This window comes from Lagenorhynchus albirostris, chromosome 14, assembly GCF_949774975.1.
Source record: "Lagenorhynchus albirostris chromosome 14, mLagAlb1.1, whole genome shotgun sequence".
NCBI lineage: Eukaryota > Metazoa > Chordata > Mammalia > Artiodactyla > Delphinidae > Lagenorhynchus > Lagenorhynchus albirostris.
The window spans coordinates 87300314-87319525 of NC_083108.1; the positions used below are offsets into that span (position 1 = coordinate 87300314).

General features: G+C 47.4%; 1 protein-coding gene across 3 annotated transcripts in view; it reads left to right on the top strand.

Annotated features, from left to right (window-relative positions):
- Positions 1-543: 543 nt before the first annotated feature.
- Positions 544-19212, top strand: part of SFSWAP (splicing factor SWAP) — an 81747-nt gene continuing 63078 nt past the window's right edge. For 2 of the 3 annotated variants that reach the window (XM_060122029.1, XM_060122027.1), the window contains exons 1-7: positions 544-895; positions 3445-3614; positions 4196-4327; positions 8830-8915; positions 14659-14884; positions 16043-16155; positions 17103-17238. In XM_060122029.1, the coding sequence (XP_059978012.1) occupies positions 678-895; positions 3445-3614; positions 4196-4327; positions 8830-8915; positions 14659-14884; positions 16043-16155; positions 17103-17238 (1081 nt within the window). In that variant the 5' untranslated portion in view covers positions 544-677. The other variant, XM_060122028.1, reaches the window with a different exon arrangement.

Consider the following 19212-nt stretch of genomic DNA (forward strand, 5'->3'; position numbering starts at 1 on the left):
GCGAGACGAGGGTCGTGACCCCCAGGACCGAAAACAAACCAGGGCACCAGAAGGCCATGCGACCCATCCCAGGGCACAGCCTGTCAGCCACCCCCCGGGCCTCAGAGTCCCGGCCCCAGGTCACCCGACCCCACGACCCCCGGCTCCAAAGCACCCGACCCCACGGACCCCCGGTCCAGGCGGCAGCCAACAGGAAACCTCGCCCAGAAAAGATATATCCGCCCACACCGAGCCGCGCACTCGGCCCACGAAGCACCCGCCCTCCTTCCGCCCAGAGCCGGGAAGGGCCAGGGTGTGGGCAGCGCGCGATCCAAAGCTGCGCTTTCGCCACTGCCCTGGACGGCCGCCGGAGAAAAATAAAAACGAAAACCACACTCCTCTCTGATAACTTCAGCCCCGAACGTGGCTGCGCCTCCGAATGCGAAAGGCTAAAGCCAAATCTTTTCTAGCGGCTCAAACTGCCCCGGGAGTAGCGAATCTGCAGAACCTGCTCGCCGGAAGTAGGGCCGCCCCTCGCCGGAAGTTGCGCTTCCTCCATTTTGTTGCCCGCTATGGCGGCGGTGTAGAGGTTGGGGCCGGGATGCGGCGCGTTTGACTGAGGGGGTAGGCCAGGCGGAGACATCGGGGACATCGTCGCGGCGCAGAAGAGAACCAGCCTGGACGCCGGGGACGCTGTCATGTACGGCGCGACCGGAGGCCGCGCCAAAACCGAGAGGAAAAGCGGCGCGAAGGAGGAGGCCGGGCCGGGCGGTGCCGGCGGTGGGGGGAACCGAGTGGAGCTGCTGGTCTTCGGCTATGCCTGCAAGCTGTTCCGAGACGACGAGCGGGCCTTGGCCCAGGAGCAGGGACAGCACCTCATCCCCTGGATGGGGGACCACAAGATCCTCATCGACAGGTCGGTTCCTCCCCCCACCCGCCGGTCCTCCCCTTCCCTCGCCCGCTTGATTTCGTCTGATGTTGACTTGATGGCCAGGACTGGAGAGGGGTTTTCTGGAGCCATCAGGGATCCGGGGGGACACCCACTCCCCTGTCCCCACATCCCCCTGGTTTTCGGGGGGAGGGGGACGGTGAAACCGGCCCTAAGGCCCTGGCTGGAGCTGCGTGTCGCGTCTGTCGCCGGAGGGATCGTCTCTGCCCCCGCAGCCACCTCGCGACCTCTCACTCTTGTCGCTGGGTTGCAGTTGCCACTCCGGGCAGTGGAAGCTGCCTGGGCCCTGGGCCTCTCCTGACCGGCGCTCTGGAGCCCTCCGCGCTCCCATAGCTCGGTGTGGGTGGGAGGGCAGCCCGAAACGCCGCAAGCTTGATGCCGCAATTAGATACCTCTTGGGTCCCCTGAGTTGGCTTTGAAACTGTCGTGCCCGCAGCGCTCTCTGTGGAGCGCGCGTATTTTGCCGGCTTGACATTTGACTCCCCCCGACTCCTCCCCCATCCTGTGTTAATCCCAGGAGTTTGACAGATTCAGGCCGAGGGTGAAGTTGCCAATCAATTGGAGGCCAGTTGACTTCGTGCAGACACTGGCCTTGCTCTTAGACGTAGCGTTCTTAGGGCTGGTTTCACTGTCTCTTACAACTGAAGGGTGGGGCTGGGATACAGATGTGTTCTTTTCAAATCAAAGGTGCTTTAGGTAATCACCCTGGAGGGTGTTCAGCCACTTTGGGCAGAGGGCTCCCGGGATTGGATTTCTAAAGATGTTTGATTTGAAAAGGATGCCCTTACGTGATGTAGGTTGTTTGCTCTCTTCCCTTCCCATGTTTTCAGTCCCTCTTTCCTTCTCCTTGGGATTTTTGTTTGTCGGTTTGGTTTTTGCCAATTTGGCAACTCTGATTCTGGGGCCCGGACTGAAAAGTAACCGTGACCAACCATTAGACTGTGGAATAGTCTCCGAGTGAAGGAAGCCCATCGTTTGAGACAATTAAAACTGGATTCTGCAGAGCCCTGGAACATGACTGTAGGGATGACCTCTGAGCTGGCCAGGATGGACACAGTAATGACCAGACGGCTTTTTCCATCCCCGACGTTTCCATTTGGAGTTAGATCTAGACAAGAAGGACTCATGGACGGAGGGTGGCCAGCTCAGGTCTGGACCTGAGGGCCCCCATGCTCTGCTCAAGCATGCTGTGCCTTTAAACCATGGTTCCTATTGAATCATGCTGCCTGAGCTGTCAGGCAGCTTCCTTTTCCAAAGTGTTACTTGCGGTATTTATTATTAAAGTTTGATAAGCGAGAAAATCTGAGCTTTTTATACAGTTTTCCATATCATTCTGTATACGATGGGAGTTAGGTCTTCCAAAACCAGTGGGGAGCAAACACCACACATGTACATGTGTAATATTTTAAAATAATGATCTACATTTGTAAGTTAAGGAGGTTTACAGCATAGTAATCATAATTTTGAAATTTAATAAAATGCAATAACTTGGCTACCCTGAAATTTTTGGCCTTTTTTTCTTGTAAATGTCTTTTTTTACCTGTAGTATTTTCTGGTTCTCATTACAAAAGTCAGCATTAAAAAATTAAGCAGACTTTTGTTTGTCTTTCTACATTTGTTTTTGCAACCCTAAATCTGAGTGTTTTAAGTGAAATTTACTAATTCACTCATTATCTGAGAGGTGCACATTGGCAGCATCTTCACTGAATCTTCTGTGTTAAAAGCATGGCAGGAAGTGCTCTTCTTAATTTGGCTAAAGTATCTATCGGTCCATGCAAGTACACGTGGATGCGTCTTCATGTATGTTATATCTTGGGGGCATAAAGTCTGGAAGAAAATAATGATCCTGCATCTCCTAATAGTTTTGCTCTGTTTCGAGTGAACCTCCTTAAACTGCACGTATATGTCACTGTTCCTATGTATGTGTGTCTCTCTATCACATAACCCAGCACTTATTTCCTCAGCCAAGTGGCTAGGGGGCGAGCCTAGCCAAGATTTTACCTCCAATGGACGCAAGTTTCTTTGGTGAAGATCTCTCCTGAGAGTTCGGGACTAGCAGAAGGAAGCGAGGAAATTTCGACCGTTTGGTTCTTACGGATAGGTATTTATGTATCCGGTTTGTGTGAATGTAAGCTATGATATTTGACTTTTCAGAAAAAAAATTTTTTTTTATTTTTTATTTTTTTTGCAAATGGCATTGAATGGTTAACCAAACCATACACGGTAAGAACTGCCACTGAAGTGGATACCATTTTAAGCTATTAAAGGATTGTTTACCTTTAATTATAAGTTTTATCATATTGCAGAAAGGAGCTTAGACTTTGTTAAGATAACTTGAGCTTAAAAGTAGGTGAGCTATGACTAGCCAAATTAAATATAAATCTGAGAAGAGTTTATATGTTTGTTTTCCTATTTTTATTTCTTTATCTTAATCGGTAAGTATATGTATAAAACATCCCACACAAACCAACCCAGACGTTAATTTCTTTCCATTGACCAGCACGTTCATATTACAGATATGATGGGCGCGGTCACCTGCATGACCTTTCTGAGTGCGATGCTGAGTATTCCACATGGAACAGAGATTACCAGCTCTCTGAAGAGGAGGCACGAATAGAGGCCCTGTGTGATGAAGAGAGGTATTTAGCCTTGCATACGGACTTGCTTGAGGAAGAGGCAAGGCAAGGTACTGCTCAAGAAAAACTTATTTAAGCAACAAACTCTTTAAAATTTTTTAAGTATTTAAAAATTTACTCCCATTCATTTTTTTATACTCACTCTTTCTGATATTATCTTGACAGTACCCAGTGGATTGGAAAAACAGGAGTCTTTGCGTTCTGAGAGGACCTCAGGATAGTTTATATATAGAGCCACAAAGAATTTTCCCAGCTTTTGAGGGCAGACTGGGATTTGAAAAAACAAAAACCAAACTCTTTAACTGTTCTTCTTTAACAGTATCGTATAAATTAAAATTGATGTTCTTGTCTTTGCCTTAACAATCTTTAATACAGTTCTTAATCCCCAAATTTCTCAGCAGGAAGAAATTTTCCACAAAAGACACGTATTCTGCTGTCTGTGGTAAACATGTACTGGCAAAAGTACATATTGATAGATATGAAGTGTGAATTTTTAGAAACATTTTTGCCTCAAAAAGAGGTTGGAAAAAGTGTGCTGTATGCTTTACTGATAGCTACAACTTTAGAAATATATAAAATTTTTCTCAGTAAATTTCTATTTTTGTTAACATAATTCTTATTTTTCTTCAAGAGGAAGAATACAAGCGGTTGAGTGAAGCACTGGCGGAGGATGGGAGCTATAATGCGGTGGGATTCACTTACGGCAGTGATTACTATGACCCGTCCGAACCAACAGAGGAAGAGGAGCCTTCTAAACAGCGAGGTGGGGGGCTGCCCGGGGTGATGACGTTGGGCAGGTACTACATGCAGCGGTAGAGTCTCCCAGACACGATACGGGCACTGAGTAATTACAGCATCGCTGGGACAGAAAGAGAACATCATTGGTATTAGGGTAAAACAAAGCTAAAAACCAGAAGATGAATTGTTAATGGAGATGGAGAGTGAATTCAGACTTTAGTTACTGTCTGGGATCTGGGTGCCTTTCCTTTATCTCTTTTGGATTCAGGAAATAGGAAGTTACTCACCCTGGATTCTTTGTTTCTAGATAGACAGTATATGTGTTGAAATCCGCAGTGACTTGCTCTTGGGCCGTTGACAGGACAGGCGTTAACCACCCTCCTGCTAGCCTGCTCCTTCACATCCCCCCACGACTGAAACAGTGGCCGATGCCCAGTGGAAGGACGCCTGTGGAGTCAGTTATTACCAGACAGAAAACAGCACAGTATGTCCTGCTTAGGCTCAGTAGGCCCTAGGGGATAGACTTAACCATATGGTATTTCAAAATAATGTTTACATAGAATTAAAGATTTTAAATTTATGCCTTTCTGGATTAACTCGGAATATTTATTTTTAAAAAAAATAGTGCTATTAAAAAATCCAGACCCATATGCAGTTCAGGAACAGGTGTCCGTAGTCACTTTGGTAAGACCTGAGAGCACCTTTGTTATAGCCCTGCATGCTGGTCAGTCGTGAATTGTCAGTGATGATAGTCATTGAGGGTGGATCACTCTACTCATGGTGTTCTGTTGAAGAGAAGGAGAACTTCAGAAACCTAGTCAGACGTTCAGAATAATGAACAGGAATCACATCATAGAGGGATTTCACTTTCGAGCTAACTGAACCTGTGATGTGGGACTTGGTTGTTTTCTCCTTAACAAACCTCCTGACACGTATGAAGTAATTATAGCAGTTTAATATTAACATGCTGTCTGCCCTGCACGGCGCAGCTGCACCGGGGTTCTCCTGACCCCTCGCTGGGGGCGTGATGCTGGGAGAGCAGTACAGACACTTGCCTTGTTGCCCTTCCTTTCCTTCTGCTCATTACTTGATGGACATAAGAATCACTGTTGCACAGCTCTGTTCTGCGAGCTTCTAAAGAGTTTTTCCAGGTGTAGTTTTAACCATATTGAGTTAAAGCATGGTTAAGGTATTAAACACCTTTTCCGTTGACCTTTGGATCTGACCATACCTCAGAAGTTAGGGTGCGGTAGACATGTTCTTGCAGGTTTAAGAAGTATACACTCGTTCCTTTATCCAAAATAATTCATCCACTTTGGGATTCTGAATAGTTGCCTGTTTTATTGTTGTGTCTGAACCATATACATTATGTCTGCTTTAAATATCTAGTGTTTGATCAGAAGGAAGGAATGCATACTGTCACCATTTCACAAGTGAAGAATTGAGATTTATAGAGCCCAGATGTCCTTTGCAAGGTCCATCGACTACCTTTGGAAAAATGTATAATAGCCATTCCTTAACATTTCAGATTAGGGATCAGCAGACTGTGACCGAGGCCCAGCTGGCAAGTTTCTGTGCGGTTTTATTGGAACAGCTGTGCTCATTTGTTCACGTTTTATCTGTGTGGCTTTTGCACTCCAATGGCAGAGTTGAGTAGATGAGACAGAGACCACGTGGCCCGAAGAGCCAGAAATATTTACTGTCTGGCATTTTACAGAAAGCGGTTGCCAGCCCTGTTCTAGGTGATGGGCACTTGTCTTGGTGTAATTATTGGGCTGGCTGGTGCTGAACTTTGCTATAATTATTGCATTTTAAGAACTTCCATGTGACTTGGTTTCTCTTCCAAGTTTTAGTATGTTTTCTCTTTAACGTAACATTCTCTGTATTTAAAATGTTGTTTCTTTCTGTAATCACATCCTCAGAACTTTGCTTGGTATGCTGATTAACTTTTTAGTGGAAGTTGGGCCCATGTAAACCTTACAGCTTGACACTTTATGTTTAATTTACACTAATATAAATAAAATGCCACGTCTATGAGTAACATGTACACGTGCACACAAACATACACGTACGTGGATGTGTACCTATACATTCACGCACTTTGTAGACGGAATTCAAACATTGGGTGTTCGGTGCCCAGCACCACTAACAGCCAAACTTTACTTTACTGCTGCGTTATCTTAAAATTTGAAAATTTAATTTTTGTTTGTTTTCCTGAGTCACCAACATGTCTAAATATTCCTTGATTTCCAGAATTACTATGTGGTTGACCCTTGAACACCACAGGTGTGAACTGTGCAGGTCTACTCATTCTCAGATTTTTTTTTTTTCCAATCAAACGGTACTGCACTGTTGGTTGAATCCACAGATGTGGAACCGCAGGTACAGAGGGCCAACTGTGGGACTTAAGTATCCACGGATTTTGGTTTCCCCTGCAGATACTGAGGGATGACCGCATTGTCTGGGCGTCTTTAGCACCTTAAAGCCTTGTGACATTAAACAGAAGCATTTGATGGAACCTTTATTTCTGTGCAGCTTAACTTCTCTCTTCCCTTTTTGCAGCTTACTGTTTTCATCCCAGTTCCATCCTTTAAATTTTCCGTTTTTCATCATTATTACATATCCATTTTTTTAAAAAAGAAAAAGTTATTTAAATTTATCTGAATCTGAGTTAGTATTGCAATGGTTGGGTTTTATTTTGTGCTGCTAAAGCCATTTTTCTGTAAAGAAAGGTATGTATAAGAGTAGAGCAAAGCTGTGTAACCCACCTGTTCCAGACAGCTCTTTTGATTCCAGTGGCTTTATTTTTGAGAACAACTTAGCACTAAGGAAAGGCTATTTCCTTAGTTTCCATCACTTTGTCATTTTAGGGAGGTACGGTAAAAGTTGTACTTTTATAGAGACACCTTTGGCTTCATTCCCAAAGGAAATTGAGGATTTGGAGCTGTTACTTGGCATGTCGCAAACCAGTGTTTTCTAATATCTACCAGTTCAGTGTGTCATTTGGTTACTGAAGCTGAGCGGGGGTATTGTTGATTACAGGGAGCTTTCAGGCCACAGTAAGTCTTTAGCCCTTGGGTGAGAGTAAGGCTACATGAACTTGTGGGACAGTATTAAATACTCTTATTTAATAGGAACTTATAATCAATCTGTATCTCATCAGACTGCAGTCCCCGGGTCTTTGTGTACTGTGAAGCCTGTTTAAAATGCCCTCTTGGCTTCACAGAGAATTAGGTTTGATAGGAGACTTTTGAAATTGTTCATCTCTTCAAGAGACTCTATTATGTATGATGGAAACGTTTGTTTTGATGAAGATTTAATATTTATCTCATGTCATCTTTCTTGAAAGAAAAACAAGTAGATGTTGAAATCCTTGAAACTGTTAGCTTTTACAGGGTTTCTACTATTTTTTGTACATTTCACTATATTCTTTTAAATTGATCCTCTGAGTGATTGAATTGTATATAGGTACCTTAGAATTCAGAAAGCTATAATGTGTAGTGCCTTGTCTAATATACAGTAGACAAATGTTTATTAAATGAACCATTAAAGAAGAAATGGAGGGACTTCCCTGGTGGTCCAGTGGTAAAGAATTGCCTTACGGTGCAGGGCGCGGGTTCAACCCCTGGTCGGGGAACTAAGATCCCACATGCCGCGGGGTAACTAAGCCCCCATGCCACAACTGCTGAGCCTGTGTGCCACAATGAGAGAGCCCACATGCTGCAAACTACAGAGCCCACACGCTCTGGACCCCGTGCGCCACAGCTACAGAGCCCACACGCCCTGGAACCCGCACACCACAACTAGAGAAGAGAAAACCCGCACGCTGCAACTAGAGAGAAGCCCGCTCGCCGCAAAGAAAGATCCCGCATGCCTCAACAAAGATCCTGCGTGCCTCAACTAAGACGCGATGCAGCCCCAATAAATAAATAAATAAACAAACAAGTAAATAAATAATAAGTACGTCTTTAAAACAAGAAGAAGAAGAAGAAGAATTGGAAATACATCTGATTATTTGTGGAAAGAGAGGTGGTTTGCTTGGGGGGGGAAGTCTTGGCAGTTACGTGCTGGGGTTTTACGGTTCAGCGGTGAAAGCGGTTGTCTTGGAATTGAGCACCTGTGCTTGACGCTCTGGGGGACCCACAGCGATAGTTTGAAGGGCGGTCCTAGCAGGTCAGAGGGGCTGGGAAGGAGGAGAGCCTAGCGTGTGTCGAGTGCCTGCCGAGTGCGGAGCCTTGTCGGGGAAATGCTCACATGCCTTGTCTCGCTGCACCCTCCCCACGGCCGGGGAGTCCACGCTGCCGCTGTGTCTGTACCCCCAGCCCCTCGGGGGTTTGGTAAAGTGATTCTGCCCACACGTGGTGGAGCGAGCAGAGAACAGAAGTGTTCCTGGGAGGGATGGTGTGCGACAGAACCGGGAAGGGCCCGTCATGCCCGCGCCCCCTGGCCCCGTAGTGGCTTTCAGCTGGTGGGTGTGCCTCCTCTGCAGGTCACGGTTCTGAAGTTCTATGTCTTCTTTTTATACAGAAAAACACGAGGCTGAAAATTTGGAGGAAAACGAGGAGCCTTTCATTGCCCCTTTAGGATTGAACGTGCCGTCTGATGTGGAGCTGGTAGGTGTCTTTCTCGTTCACAATACTGTTAACCTTTGTTACTACTTATCAGGAAGTACTGGTGAGAGCACCCCGCCATGATCACAGTTGCTTTCTAGTTTGGGTGTGTAATGCTTTAAAATTATTTGTGAGTTAATGGAGAAAAAATCACACACCACCTCTTTCCCCCCTAAAGAAAAAGGGAGAAATTCTAGCAGAATCACCAGGCCAGAGCATCAGGGGCCTGGGGAGCTGGCTCAGTCTCGGAGACCATACGGTTGAATCCCCAGACTTTACCAACATGGAAAAACCCAGTCAGAACTACTGGTGAGGAGACTGTTAGCCACGTTTAGATGCAAAAACCCTCCTGCTCAAGGCACGTGGCTTTCAGTACAGTTGCTGTGTCCTGTCTTTTGCTGGTGTGGTTTTGTGGGCACTCCAGATGGGGACCTTTACTGTAACATTCTCTTGGCACCCTTCCACCCGGTTCTCCTTTCCGTTATGACTAGGGCCCTGTGGCATCTCCAGGCGGCCCCTGCCCTCGGGAGGGACACCTGGGTCGCATCCTCTTGGCCTAAGTGCTCTGCAGCTGGGTCTCTAGTTCCCACTGATCTCACTTCGCTATTTCAGCTACGTCCAGTCAAGGTTACATTGTGACAGGCCCCATTGAGGATTTTCTAAGTATTACTTAATGCTAGTAACCCCATAAGGTAGCTTCCTGTTCCCCTTTCACAGGTGCAGAAAAGTGAAGAAGTTGGGTCGTGCGTGCCAGGCAGGACCTCTGACCCATGGTCTTAGCCGTTGTGCCATCCTGAGTCGCTGTGCTTTGTGGGATTCTTACATGTTCATTAGGGACGTTTAAAATATTTGTGTTGCATGTACATGCTTGGAAAAGGGATATTCGTGCTCAGAGTAAAGGTTTTTCTCTGGCATCTTCCTAACTGGATTGCAAGCACCACGGATGTGGGTATTCAAGCCCCTTCATTGTGTCCTGTTACAGCATCATTGAATAAACAGTGGATGCTGAAAATTCCCCGTAGAAGGAGCCTCTTGCGTTCCCCACGCTAGCACGTGATACTTCCCTTATTTAGCGCAGCGTGAATCTGCTGGTTCTTGCCCTTCGGTTTTATGTGACGATGGGAGAGAACAGAATTTAATTCCTGCCTCCACCCATTCCTTCCTCCACTTACTCATTTATAAATCCTCTCCTTCTCTTTCTCTTTTCTTGCAAATATGGGTCAAAATTTCTTTGGATTTTGCCAAGTAGAATCACTATTTATGTTTGATTCCCGTTTCTACCGTTGATCAGTTTGCTATAGTTAAAACTGAAAATGTTATCTGAAGATTTGATATCCTGAGACTTGTATTGATATATTTTTATGTATTGTATTTCTGTTTTTTCTGGAATATGCTATTCTACGTGAGAGACGCATTAAAAACAGTTGCTCTCTTACCCACACGTAATGCTAAAAGCTTTTATTTAAGGTTGACTTTATAGATTCTTATTAAGTTTTGGTATGAAGATCATTTTTAAGCTTTTATGCGAACATAAACATAGATGTGTAGTAGATTTTGTTGCCTTAATTCCTACTGAAGTATTTCATGGCTGTATGTTCCCAGAGTCAGCACCACTAGGCTGCGTGGTGGCCTGCCGGGACCAAAGCGTCGGCTCCCCGTGGAGAGCACAGCAAGCCTGGCGTATAGTGGTCTGCTGTCTCCCGATGTTCGTATAGAATGGTCCCCCGGGTAGGAAATCTCGCGACTGTGGAGAAACCGTGTGTGAGCGCTCACCAGGTGGCCTGTGGACAGCTGGCCTTTCCTGTACGGAGGTAGCAGTATGTCATTCTTCAGAATTGCTGTGAATCGGGGCAGCGATTTGCTGTATACGCCACACACTGTCGTGTCCGCGTTAGTGGGGAGACTGCCTAGGAGACAGGTGTCCGCGTCGTACGTTCCGTCTTGGTGACCGAGCATGAAACTGCCGGCTCGTGTTTAGGTGACGCTTGCTGCCTCGGTGGGCAGGGGCTGCTCGGGCAGCGGCGGAGGCGGGGGTGGTAAAGAGAGCGGGTGCTTGAGGGGTTCTCAGGTTTAAACTAGGCTTTTGGAGTAGAACCCCATGGCTGCAGGGTCTCTGGGGGTCCGTGCGAAGGGTCAGGAGCAGTGAGAGGTCACAGCGTCCTGGAAGCCGCGTGCCGGCGCCTGCTCGAGGCTGGCCGCCTGGTCCCACTGGGCCTCTAGACGCCAGCTCCTCAGGTGACCTCACAGCTTTATTTTAGCTTTTCGTAGTGACTGTTTGTCCACTTGTATGTTTCTTGGGAAGTAAGGAACTGTTTTCTCCCGGAATATGTAGCCCAGCATCACTTGTCCCGACATTGTGTTTTCAGTTACCTGTCCCTTTCCCAGGGACCTGAAGGCCTGTCTCTGTCACCTCCTGAGTTCTACACGTGCCCAGGTCCGTCTCTGGCTGTGTTGTGTTGTCTTGCACTGCGGGGAAGGTGGAGGGCGCGTCTCAGCCGAGTCTCTCACCCACCCGAGACGCCGCAGATCCGGGTTCTGAGCCCAAACGAGGTTTCCACAAGCACTGCCCAGAGGCGCGCGAGGTCTCGTGAGCCCCCCGCCTGTTGTGTGACACCTCACGTTCCCCTCGGGTCAGCAAGGGGATCGGAAGTGCTGCTTGTTCGGCACGCCCGTTTGAGTGTATTTACAAGGGAAATGTGCTTGTTTAACATATTTTATGGACAGAAGGAAAAGGGGGGAGGATACAATGTACAATTCCCGTCCTGGTCCTGCGCGGCGGCACCAGTAGGTTAATAACAACATCAGATAGTGAGTATTCATTGAGCATGTGCTGTATGCCAGGCGCTGTGTTAGCTCGGGTCTTCTGTCCTCACGACACCAGTGCCTCTGACGGGGACACGGGGCAGAGCCGTCGAGAGCAGCCGCCCCAGGTCATCCTGTAAGGGTCAGGCCTGCACTTCCAGCCCAGAGCCACTGCGGTTACGCCTTACCGAATGTTGTTCTGATTAGAGCGTCAGTCTCACCATACCTTCAGGTGCTGTGTTGCCATGGGATGGGGGTGGGGAGACAAATGAAGCACGATTTACCCCTGTGTTCCTGTGGAGTCCTGCCTTTCCTTGGGGGTTTGTGAGGACTTTTCACGTGTGATGAGTGCTAAGCCCTGGTCCGGTAAGCGTCGTGCACTCCTGTTCTCCTGGCGCTTTGTCTTTTACCTGTTTGTTCCTCTCTCCGTGCAGAATTTAAAGGTATTTGTGAAGCCATTTATGTCACCATATATGTCACTGTATTCCTTTCTGGCTTCAGGATTTTGAATCTTGTCTTAGAAGACCTTTCCACCCCTGACAGTTTTTAAATATTTTCCTATACTTCCTGCTGTTACTTCCATAGTTTTGTTTTGACAGTTGAGTTCGTGCCTCAGTCTGATATTATTTGGGGCTCTGATCACAGAGGAGGAGAGAGGGCCAGCCCAGCTGCTCCTGGGGCTCCTCGCTTATTCACCCCACCTGCTGCCCAGCCTGGCCCCCAGCCCCACCCTGCTGCAGGGATCAGAGCTCCAGCATTTTCCAAAGCTCTTTGGAAAATGGGTGCAGGTTTTCTGACCTCACATACTGTTGTCCCATTTCCTGATGCCTATTCGAGTTTCTAGAGCCACGTTAATTTTGGAGATGCTGGGAGGTGTTAGTCCCCCTTCCTGGGCTCAGTTGCTTTCTTAAAAGGCTTCCATAAATTAGAAAAGCATTTTCCCCTGGACCAGTCAGTCTTTGTAACACATACGTATTTATGTGTTGGCTACATCCTGAAAATCCCATCTTATGGTAGGAATAATCATATTCTTAAATAGAAGAGGATTTTTCTAAAACCTACATGATAAGGAGAGCAGAGAATGACTTTCTCCAAACCGAATGTTTATCTTATGTCCACTTGCTTCAGTAGCACATCTTGAAGGGTGCTCGTAAGCTGCTTTGTTTCGCTGTAATCGTCGTCGCTTTGTAAAATGACTCCCACACTCTCTGTGACTGCTGTAGCCATAATGTGACATCATAAGAGGGCCTGCTTTTAAGAAGTTTTAGACCAGCGTTTTGGTTTGGTCAGTGGAGAACATCTCTACTTGGGCGGCGGGAGGGGTTGTATTTTCCTTTAAGGATCATTATTCTGAAGCGGTCCTTAACAATTGTCATATATACGGAACACACTAATGCAAAAATGAATCTTCCCGTTGAGCCAAAGCCACTGAACATGTGCATCAGGATCCGCACCTCGGTGCAACAGGGGGCCTTTGACATGGACTCTGGTGTATTTGGGGACCAGTAAATAGTCATAGACATTTATCCAGTGTGAGTGTGAAGGACATCATTAGTTCAGGAATCACATTTGAGAATTAAGGCGTTTGTATTTTGTGAAGGATTCAGCCCTGAAATTACAGTAAGCATCTTGAGTTCTTAACCGCCCATTATTAATGAGAATAATTTCCCACTTTATTTGCATGTAATTTTCTAGTGTTAATCTCTTCATTAATATTAAAAGTATTTCAGATGTGTGGCTTCCAGCTTCTGGTCCGAGGGGCTCCTTGTGTGGGTAGGAATTGCTCAGCTCATGATGTGGCGGAGGTAACTTAGCAGCACGTGCAGGAGAGAGGTGGGGTCTGGTTCCAGGTAGTGAATGCACTTCAAGGCAACCAGATGACTTGCCCAGTAAATGTGGGTGAAACCGTCTCTGCTCTGGCCAGACCACAGGTAGCTGGGCCTCAGTTTGGAGCTCTGTACTTTTTTTTTTTTTTTTTTTTTTGGCTGCGTTGGGTCTTCATTCCTGCATGTGGGCTTTCCCTAATTGTGGCGAGCCAGGGCTACTCTTCACTGTGATACGCATGCTTCTCATTGCAGTGGCTTCTCTTGTTGTGGAGCACGGGCTCTAGGCCTGCGGGCTTCAGTAGTTGTGGCACACTTGCTCAGTAGTTGTGGCTTGCGGGCTGTAGAGCGCAGGCTCAGTAGTTGTGGCGCACGAGCTCAGTTGCTCCGCGGCATGTGGGATCTTCCCCGGACCAGGGATCAAACCTGTGTCCCCTGCACTGGCAGGTGGTTTCTTAACTACTGCGCTACCAAGGAAGTCCCTGGAGCTCTGTACTTTTAAGTGGGAGCGTTGATGAACGGGCGCCACGGGGCAGTCTTGGAGTAAGAAGGAGGAACGGGGTGAGGAGAGGTCAGGTGCAGAAGGAAAGGCTGGGCGTGAGCCTGCGGCTTTCCTTGGATGTACAAAAGTAGTGTTTTCGAAGCTCTAAACATTAGTCCCTGCTGAGAAAAAGGGAAGAGAAATGATTCTTAGATCCTTGAGAAACTTATTGAAACATGCACCCCTCTCCCTAGAAAATTGCATGTGTATGTGCAAAATTTGCATACAACTCCCCAGAGGATTGATTCACAACCCCCTGAACCCTATCACGGAACCCTGGTTAAGGGCCCCCAATATAGGAAACACATTGATTGGTGCGGAAAAGCTTGCCTCCTGTGGGTTCAGTACAAAGCTAGAATGGCCTGCCTCAGCAGGTGAGTTTTCTTCCCACAAAATACTGCAAAATTCAAAAACTGAGTGTCGTGTAACAGGGCCAGTGCCACAGTCTGTTCAAACTGGACTCTTCCCATTGAAATGTCTCTAGTCAGTAGTAAAACCAGGGTTATTCCTGTGTTTTAAGTCACACGCTCAGCGGAAAAGAGGACAGACTGATAACGTGAATGCGTGTGTTCTCTTGTAGCCACCAACAGCCAAAATGCACGCCATTATTGAGCGCACGGCCAACTTCGTGTGCAAACAGGGTGCACAGTTTGAAATAATGCTGAAGGCCAAACAGGCCCGAAACTCTCAATTCGACTTTCTACGCTTTGATCACTACCTCAATCCCTACTACAAATTCATCCAGAAAGCTATGAAAGAAGGACGGTATACGGTACTGGCAGAAAACAAAAGTGAAGAGAAAAAGAGTATGTGAAACTGTTTCTGTCCTGTGTTGGGCTGGGGGAGGGGTTGAGATCTGCGCTGTAGGACTTCCTGAACGTTTGTGAAATCCTGCCACTAAGGCACGAGGATTAAACCTGCCGTGCAATAAGTCTGAACATATATTAGATTCTTTTTTTTTTTTTGCGGTACGCGGGCCTCTCACTGTTGTGGCCTCTCCTGTTGCGGAGCACAGGCTCCGGACGCGCAGGCTCAGCGGCCATGGCTCACGGGCCCAGCCGCTCCGCGGCGTGTGGCATCTTCCCAGACCGGGGCACGAACCCGTGTCCCCTGCATCGGCAGGCGGAGTCTCAACCACTGCGCCACCAGGGAAGCCCTAGATTCTTAATTAACGTTTTCAAAGATGGGTGACATAGAATTAAATGTTGATGCCATCAGAGCATAACCATCTAGGTTGGAAACGTTTCCCCTCATCCTGGTTGTTGAACATGTCACAGACAGAACAGCGAGCCTCGTGCTCCGTGCATCGTTCTAGCGTGCACCCCGTGTTAGGGCCTGAGGCTAAATTACACAAGTCCACAGAATGAAGTGGCTAATCTTACTCTCTTTTCTTTACTCTGCCTTGAGCTGTTGTTTTTATAAGTGTCTGAATTTGGAATTCTTACTACAAAGACCAATTAAGTATTTTGAATAACATTCTGAGACAGCAGTACATGTGTCTGCCATTGAATTTTTCTTCCAGCTGAAACACGATTTGCAAAATCAGTTGTATGCATCTTACCCCAGACCTCATCTCCTCCACGGTTGTTCGTTTGCTGTAGTTCAGTAAAAAATCTGTTGCTGTCATTTTACCTTCAAAATCAGTGCGATTTTTGCCTTTTCTCCAAAAAATCTGACTATTCGGTGGCTCCGGACGAGTAAATGCCAGAGGGACGGCGCCAGCGGGGCCGAGGCCGGGCTCCTTTCTCGCTGCCTTTGTCTCTCGCGACCCCACTTGATAAAGTCACGAGCAAATGCCATTCTGCTGAGCGACTTGGGTGGCAGCAAGCTAGGGAATAGTTTCCGAAGGTGGTTTTTGGACAGATAACCAAGAAATGGCTGCATACAGTTCTGCCTTTGTGTGCGTCTGAGGTCTTACGTAATTTATTTGCACCTTGACGTCTTGACATGTGTTTTGCTTTCAGAGTCGGGGGTCAGCTCTGACAACGAAGATGACGATGACGAAGAGGGCGGGAGTTACCTGCACCCGTCCCTGTTCGCTTCCAAGAAGTGCAGCCGCCTGGAGGAGCTCATGAAGGTTCTCATCTCGTTACTGAGCTGTAGCTTTATGCCATGGCAAAACTGCTCATTTAACTTCGGAAAATTGTTAAGCAGGCATCTCTTTGTATAATAGCTTTTTTAAATTTTATTAGCATTGACGTGTATCTCGCCTTTTTGTTTGGCTTGGTGACAAAGGATTTGCTCCCTTTATTTCTTATATATCCCATTTTATAAAATCACAAGCAACTTATTTTCATTTTGTTATAGTTTTACTGTTTGGGATATTTAGATTAAGTAACATGTTGGTTAAGACTTGGAAAATTACTTTTTCATGCAGGTTTTATTAAAACAGGATTAGATTTCATAGGTGTCCAGGGTATATGCCGCTTGAAATAGTCTGTTACCGTCACGGATAGCATAATGTATTAGTGAGAAACATAAATTAAAGAAAAATTTTCTTTTCATTCTTATTATAAGGAGTTAATCCACACCATTCATTGTGCCATTTGTGATGTGAAAAAACAGGGGTCCATCAGACCTAAGCATGTCATTTCAGCAGTCACGCAGTGTGGCTGATTGATTGGGCTTTAAAAGCTGTTGGTGATTAAAAATCAGAAATTGCTTTAAGGATGGGCAGAGGTTGAGGTTTTGAGTGAATTTGGAGGCTCACACTTTTCTCAGCAGCAATCTAGTCTTGGTCATCCCTCCTTTTCCTTCATGTCATTCGGAAGATTGAGGTGATTTGTTTATTCAGTTCCTCTGGAACTCACAACCAGCTAGAGTTCTCGTCGGCCACGGTCAGGGCCTCCCTCTGTGCGCCTGCCCACGTGTGTGGGTGTGGTGTGCATGTGTGTGCTGCGTGCATGCGTGTGCTGAGGTTTTTCTGAAGCGTAGACACCGTCCTAGAGCCTTCTTGCCACAGAAGGGTTCTGCGTGACTCAGAATGCAGGATGTGGTGTGACCTTGCACCCTCTCTCTCTGCAGCCTTTGAAGGTGGTGGACCCAGATCACCCCCTTGCGGCCCTGGTCCGTAAAGCCCAGGCCGACAGTCCTGCCCCCACTGCACCCACGGCAGATGGCACGGCCGTGCAGCCCTCCCAGGTGGAGTACACCACTGACTGTGAGTACCTCACTGTGCGCCTCCGGGCAGGGTGTCAGGTGCGGGGGCAGGTTTGCAGGTCCGGTAGAGGTGCCATGAGGAGCGTTCATGTTAAGCACCCTTAGCATGTGGCCTCATCCTTTTGCCTGTCACTTCACGTTGGCAAGATGGCTGCCCCATCACCAGCATCAGCCCTGCATTCCAGGAAGGATGAAGAGGAAGAGCAAGAGCAGAAAGCAGTTTCTCATGGTCCTGCTGTCCTGCAGCACAGGCTGGGAAGTGGGCTTTCAGTCGGCTACATCGCTGCCCTAAAGAAAAGCAGAGTTCTGTTAAGAAGGACGGGGAAAGTGGGCGTCGGGGGACATGTGTTGTGCCGCTGTTTGCCGGGGTTGCTTTCCTAAAGGACACAGGGGTCTAATGTGCACCTCGGAATTGGCTACAGTTCCTACTTGCTCTTGCTGGTTGCTACTCTTTTCTCTTTTTAATTACTTAAAGGTTATTAATAGAAGGTGAATCTTGAAGTTCTATTCAAGAAATCATTTGAAAGTATTTAACCTTGGTCTCATTATCAGGTCTTTTTAAAATTATTTTATTCAGAGGTTAAATACTGAATGAGAAGAACCTTTAGCAAAGCCACGGGAATTCATCTGTTCAGCCTACTTCACAGGGACACCTGATACAATGAATTTATAAAGCCTGTCACTCTCAGTTAGAGATTGGAGGGTCAGCCTGAGGTTAATTCCCTTTTAAAACGTAAGCTGCTTGTCACTTTAGGAGGAAGCTTTTGTTAAAAATGATAACTGTGTCCTTTTGCCATTCCCGTCTGGCACTGGCATGCAATGTGTAATTTTGATGTGCTAAATTAACATTTTTAGACTTCAAAAATCAATTACTTGAGTGAACTTAATGTATGTGTCTTTAAAAAAATGTCTTAGAGAACTCAGATAATTTCTTTAATGCATAAATCAAGTTAAATACAGTTTCTTTAAATGTTCAAATCAAAGAGCGGATCTGGTGCGGTCTCATCTTACCTGCCTGTTGGTTCTGGGCTGGGGGTGCAGTGGGCGTCAGAGTGGGCGGTAATCCCTGCAGCGCTTTGTTTTTCTTTGTTTCTTTTGTTTTTTTGCGGTACGCGGGCCTCTCACTGTTGTGGCCTCTCCCGTTGCGGAGCACAGGCTCCGGACTCACAGGCTCAGCAGCCATGGCTCACGGGCCCAGCCGCTCCGTGGCACGTGGGATCTTCCCGGACCGGGGCACGAACCCGTGTCCCCTGCATCGGCAGGCGGACTCTCAACCACTGCGCCACCAGGGAAGCACTTCGTAAATCACTCCTCATGCCTCCCGGCGGGGCTCTCAGTACTGACAGCCAGCCCACCCGGGGGAAGCCCGTGAATCAGGAGTTGGGCGTGACCGGGAGCTTCTGCCCCCATCTTTACCTCAGTCCAGGTTATAAGCTCGCTGAGTGGTACGTCTCTGGCTTCCTTTTTCCTTGCTTTCTCTTTTCACACCTGTCTTTGAATTTGCACAAGTTGAATGCAGTGTCCCTTTGCCTCCTCTAGATTTCTAGAGCTATTAAACTTCTTGCATCGGAAAGGAATAAAAATTCAGGGTTGAGTGGCCGTTATCCGGTTATTCGCGCTGCTAATCACTAGTGTGCGTGCAGTTAACTACGAGGTCGGTAATGGCTCTGTGTTTCTACATAGCCTGTAGGACTGGGCAGGGGAGCCGAGGGAGGCCACTCCGTGACTCGTTTACTGCGAGGTCCCACGCTCTGATTGTTGACCATGGCCTGGGCCGAGTCACGGCTAGCTGGAGGATGAGAGGGGTGGGCAGGACCCAGGGAGCCTGGAGCCCCATGTCTTCAGTCCCTCCTGCCACTCATCAGGGGCTCCAGAGGCCAGGGTGACCCTTGACAGCCTCTCGCCCGGGGGAAATCCCACCCTTGCTCTATGCAAACCCTGCAGGCCAGTCCATGGGCGGGGTGTCCTGGTCCCC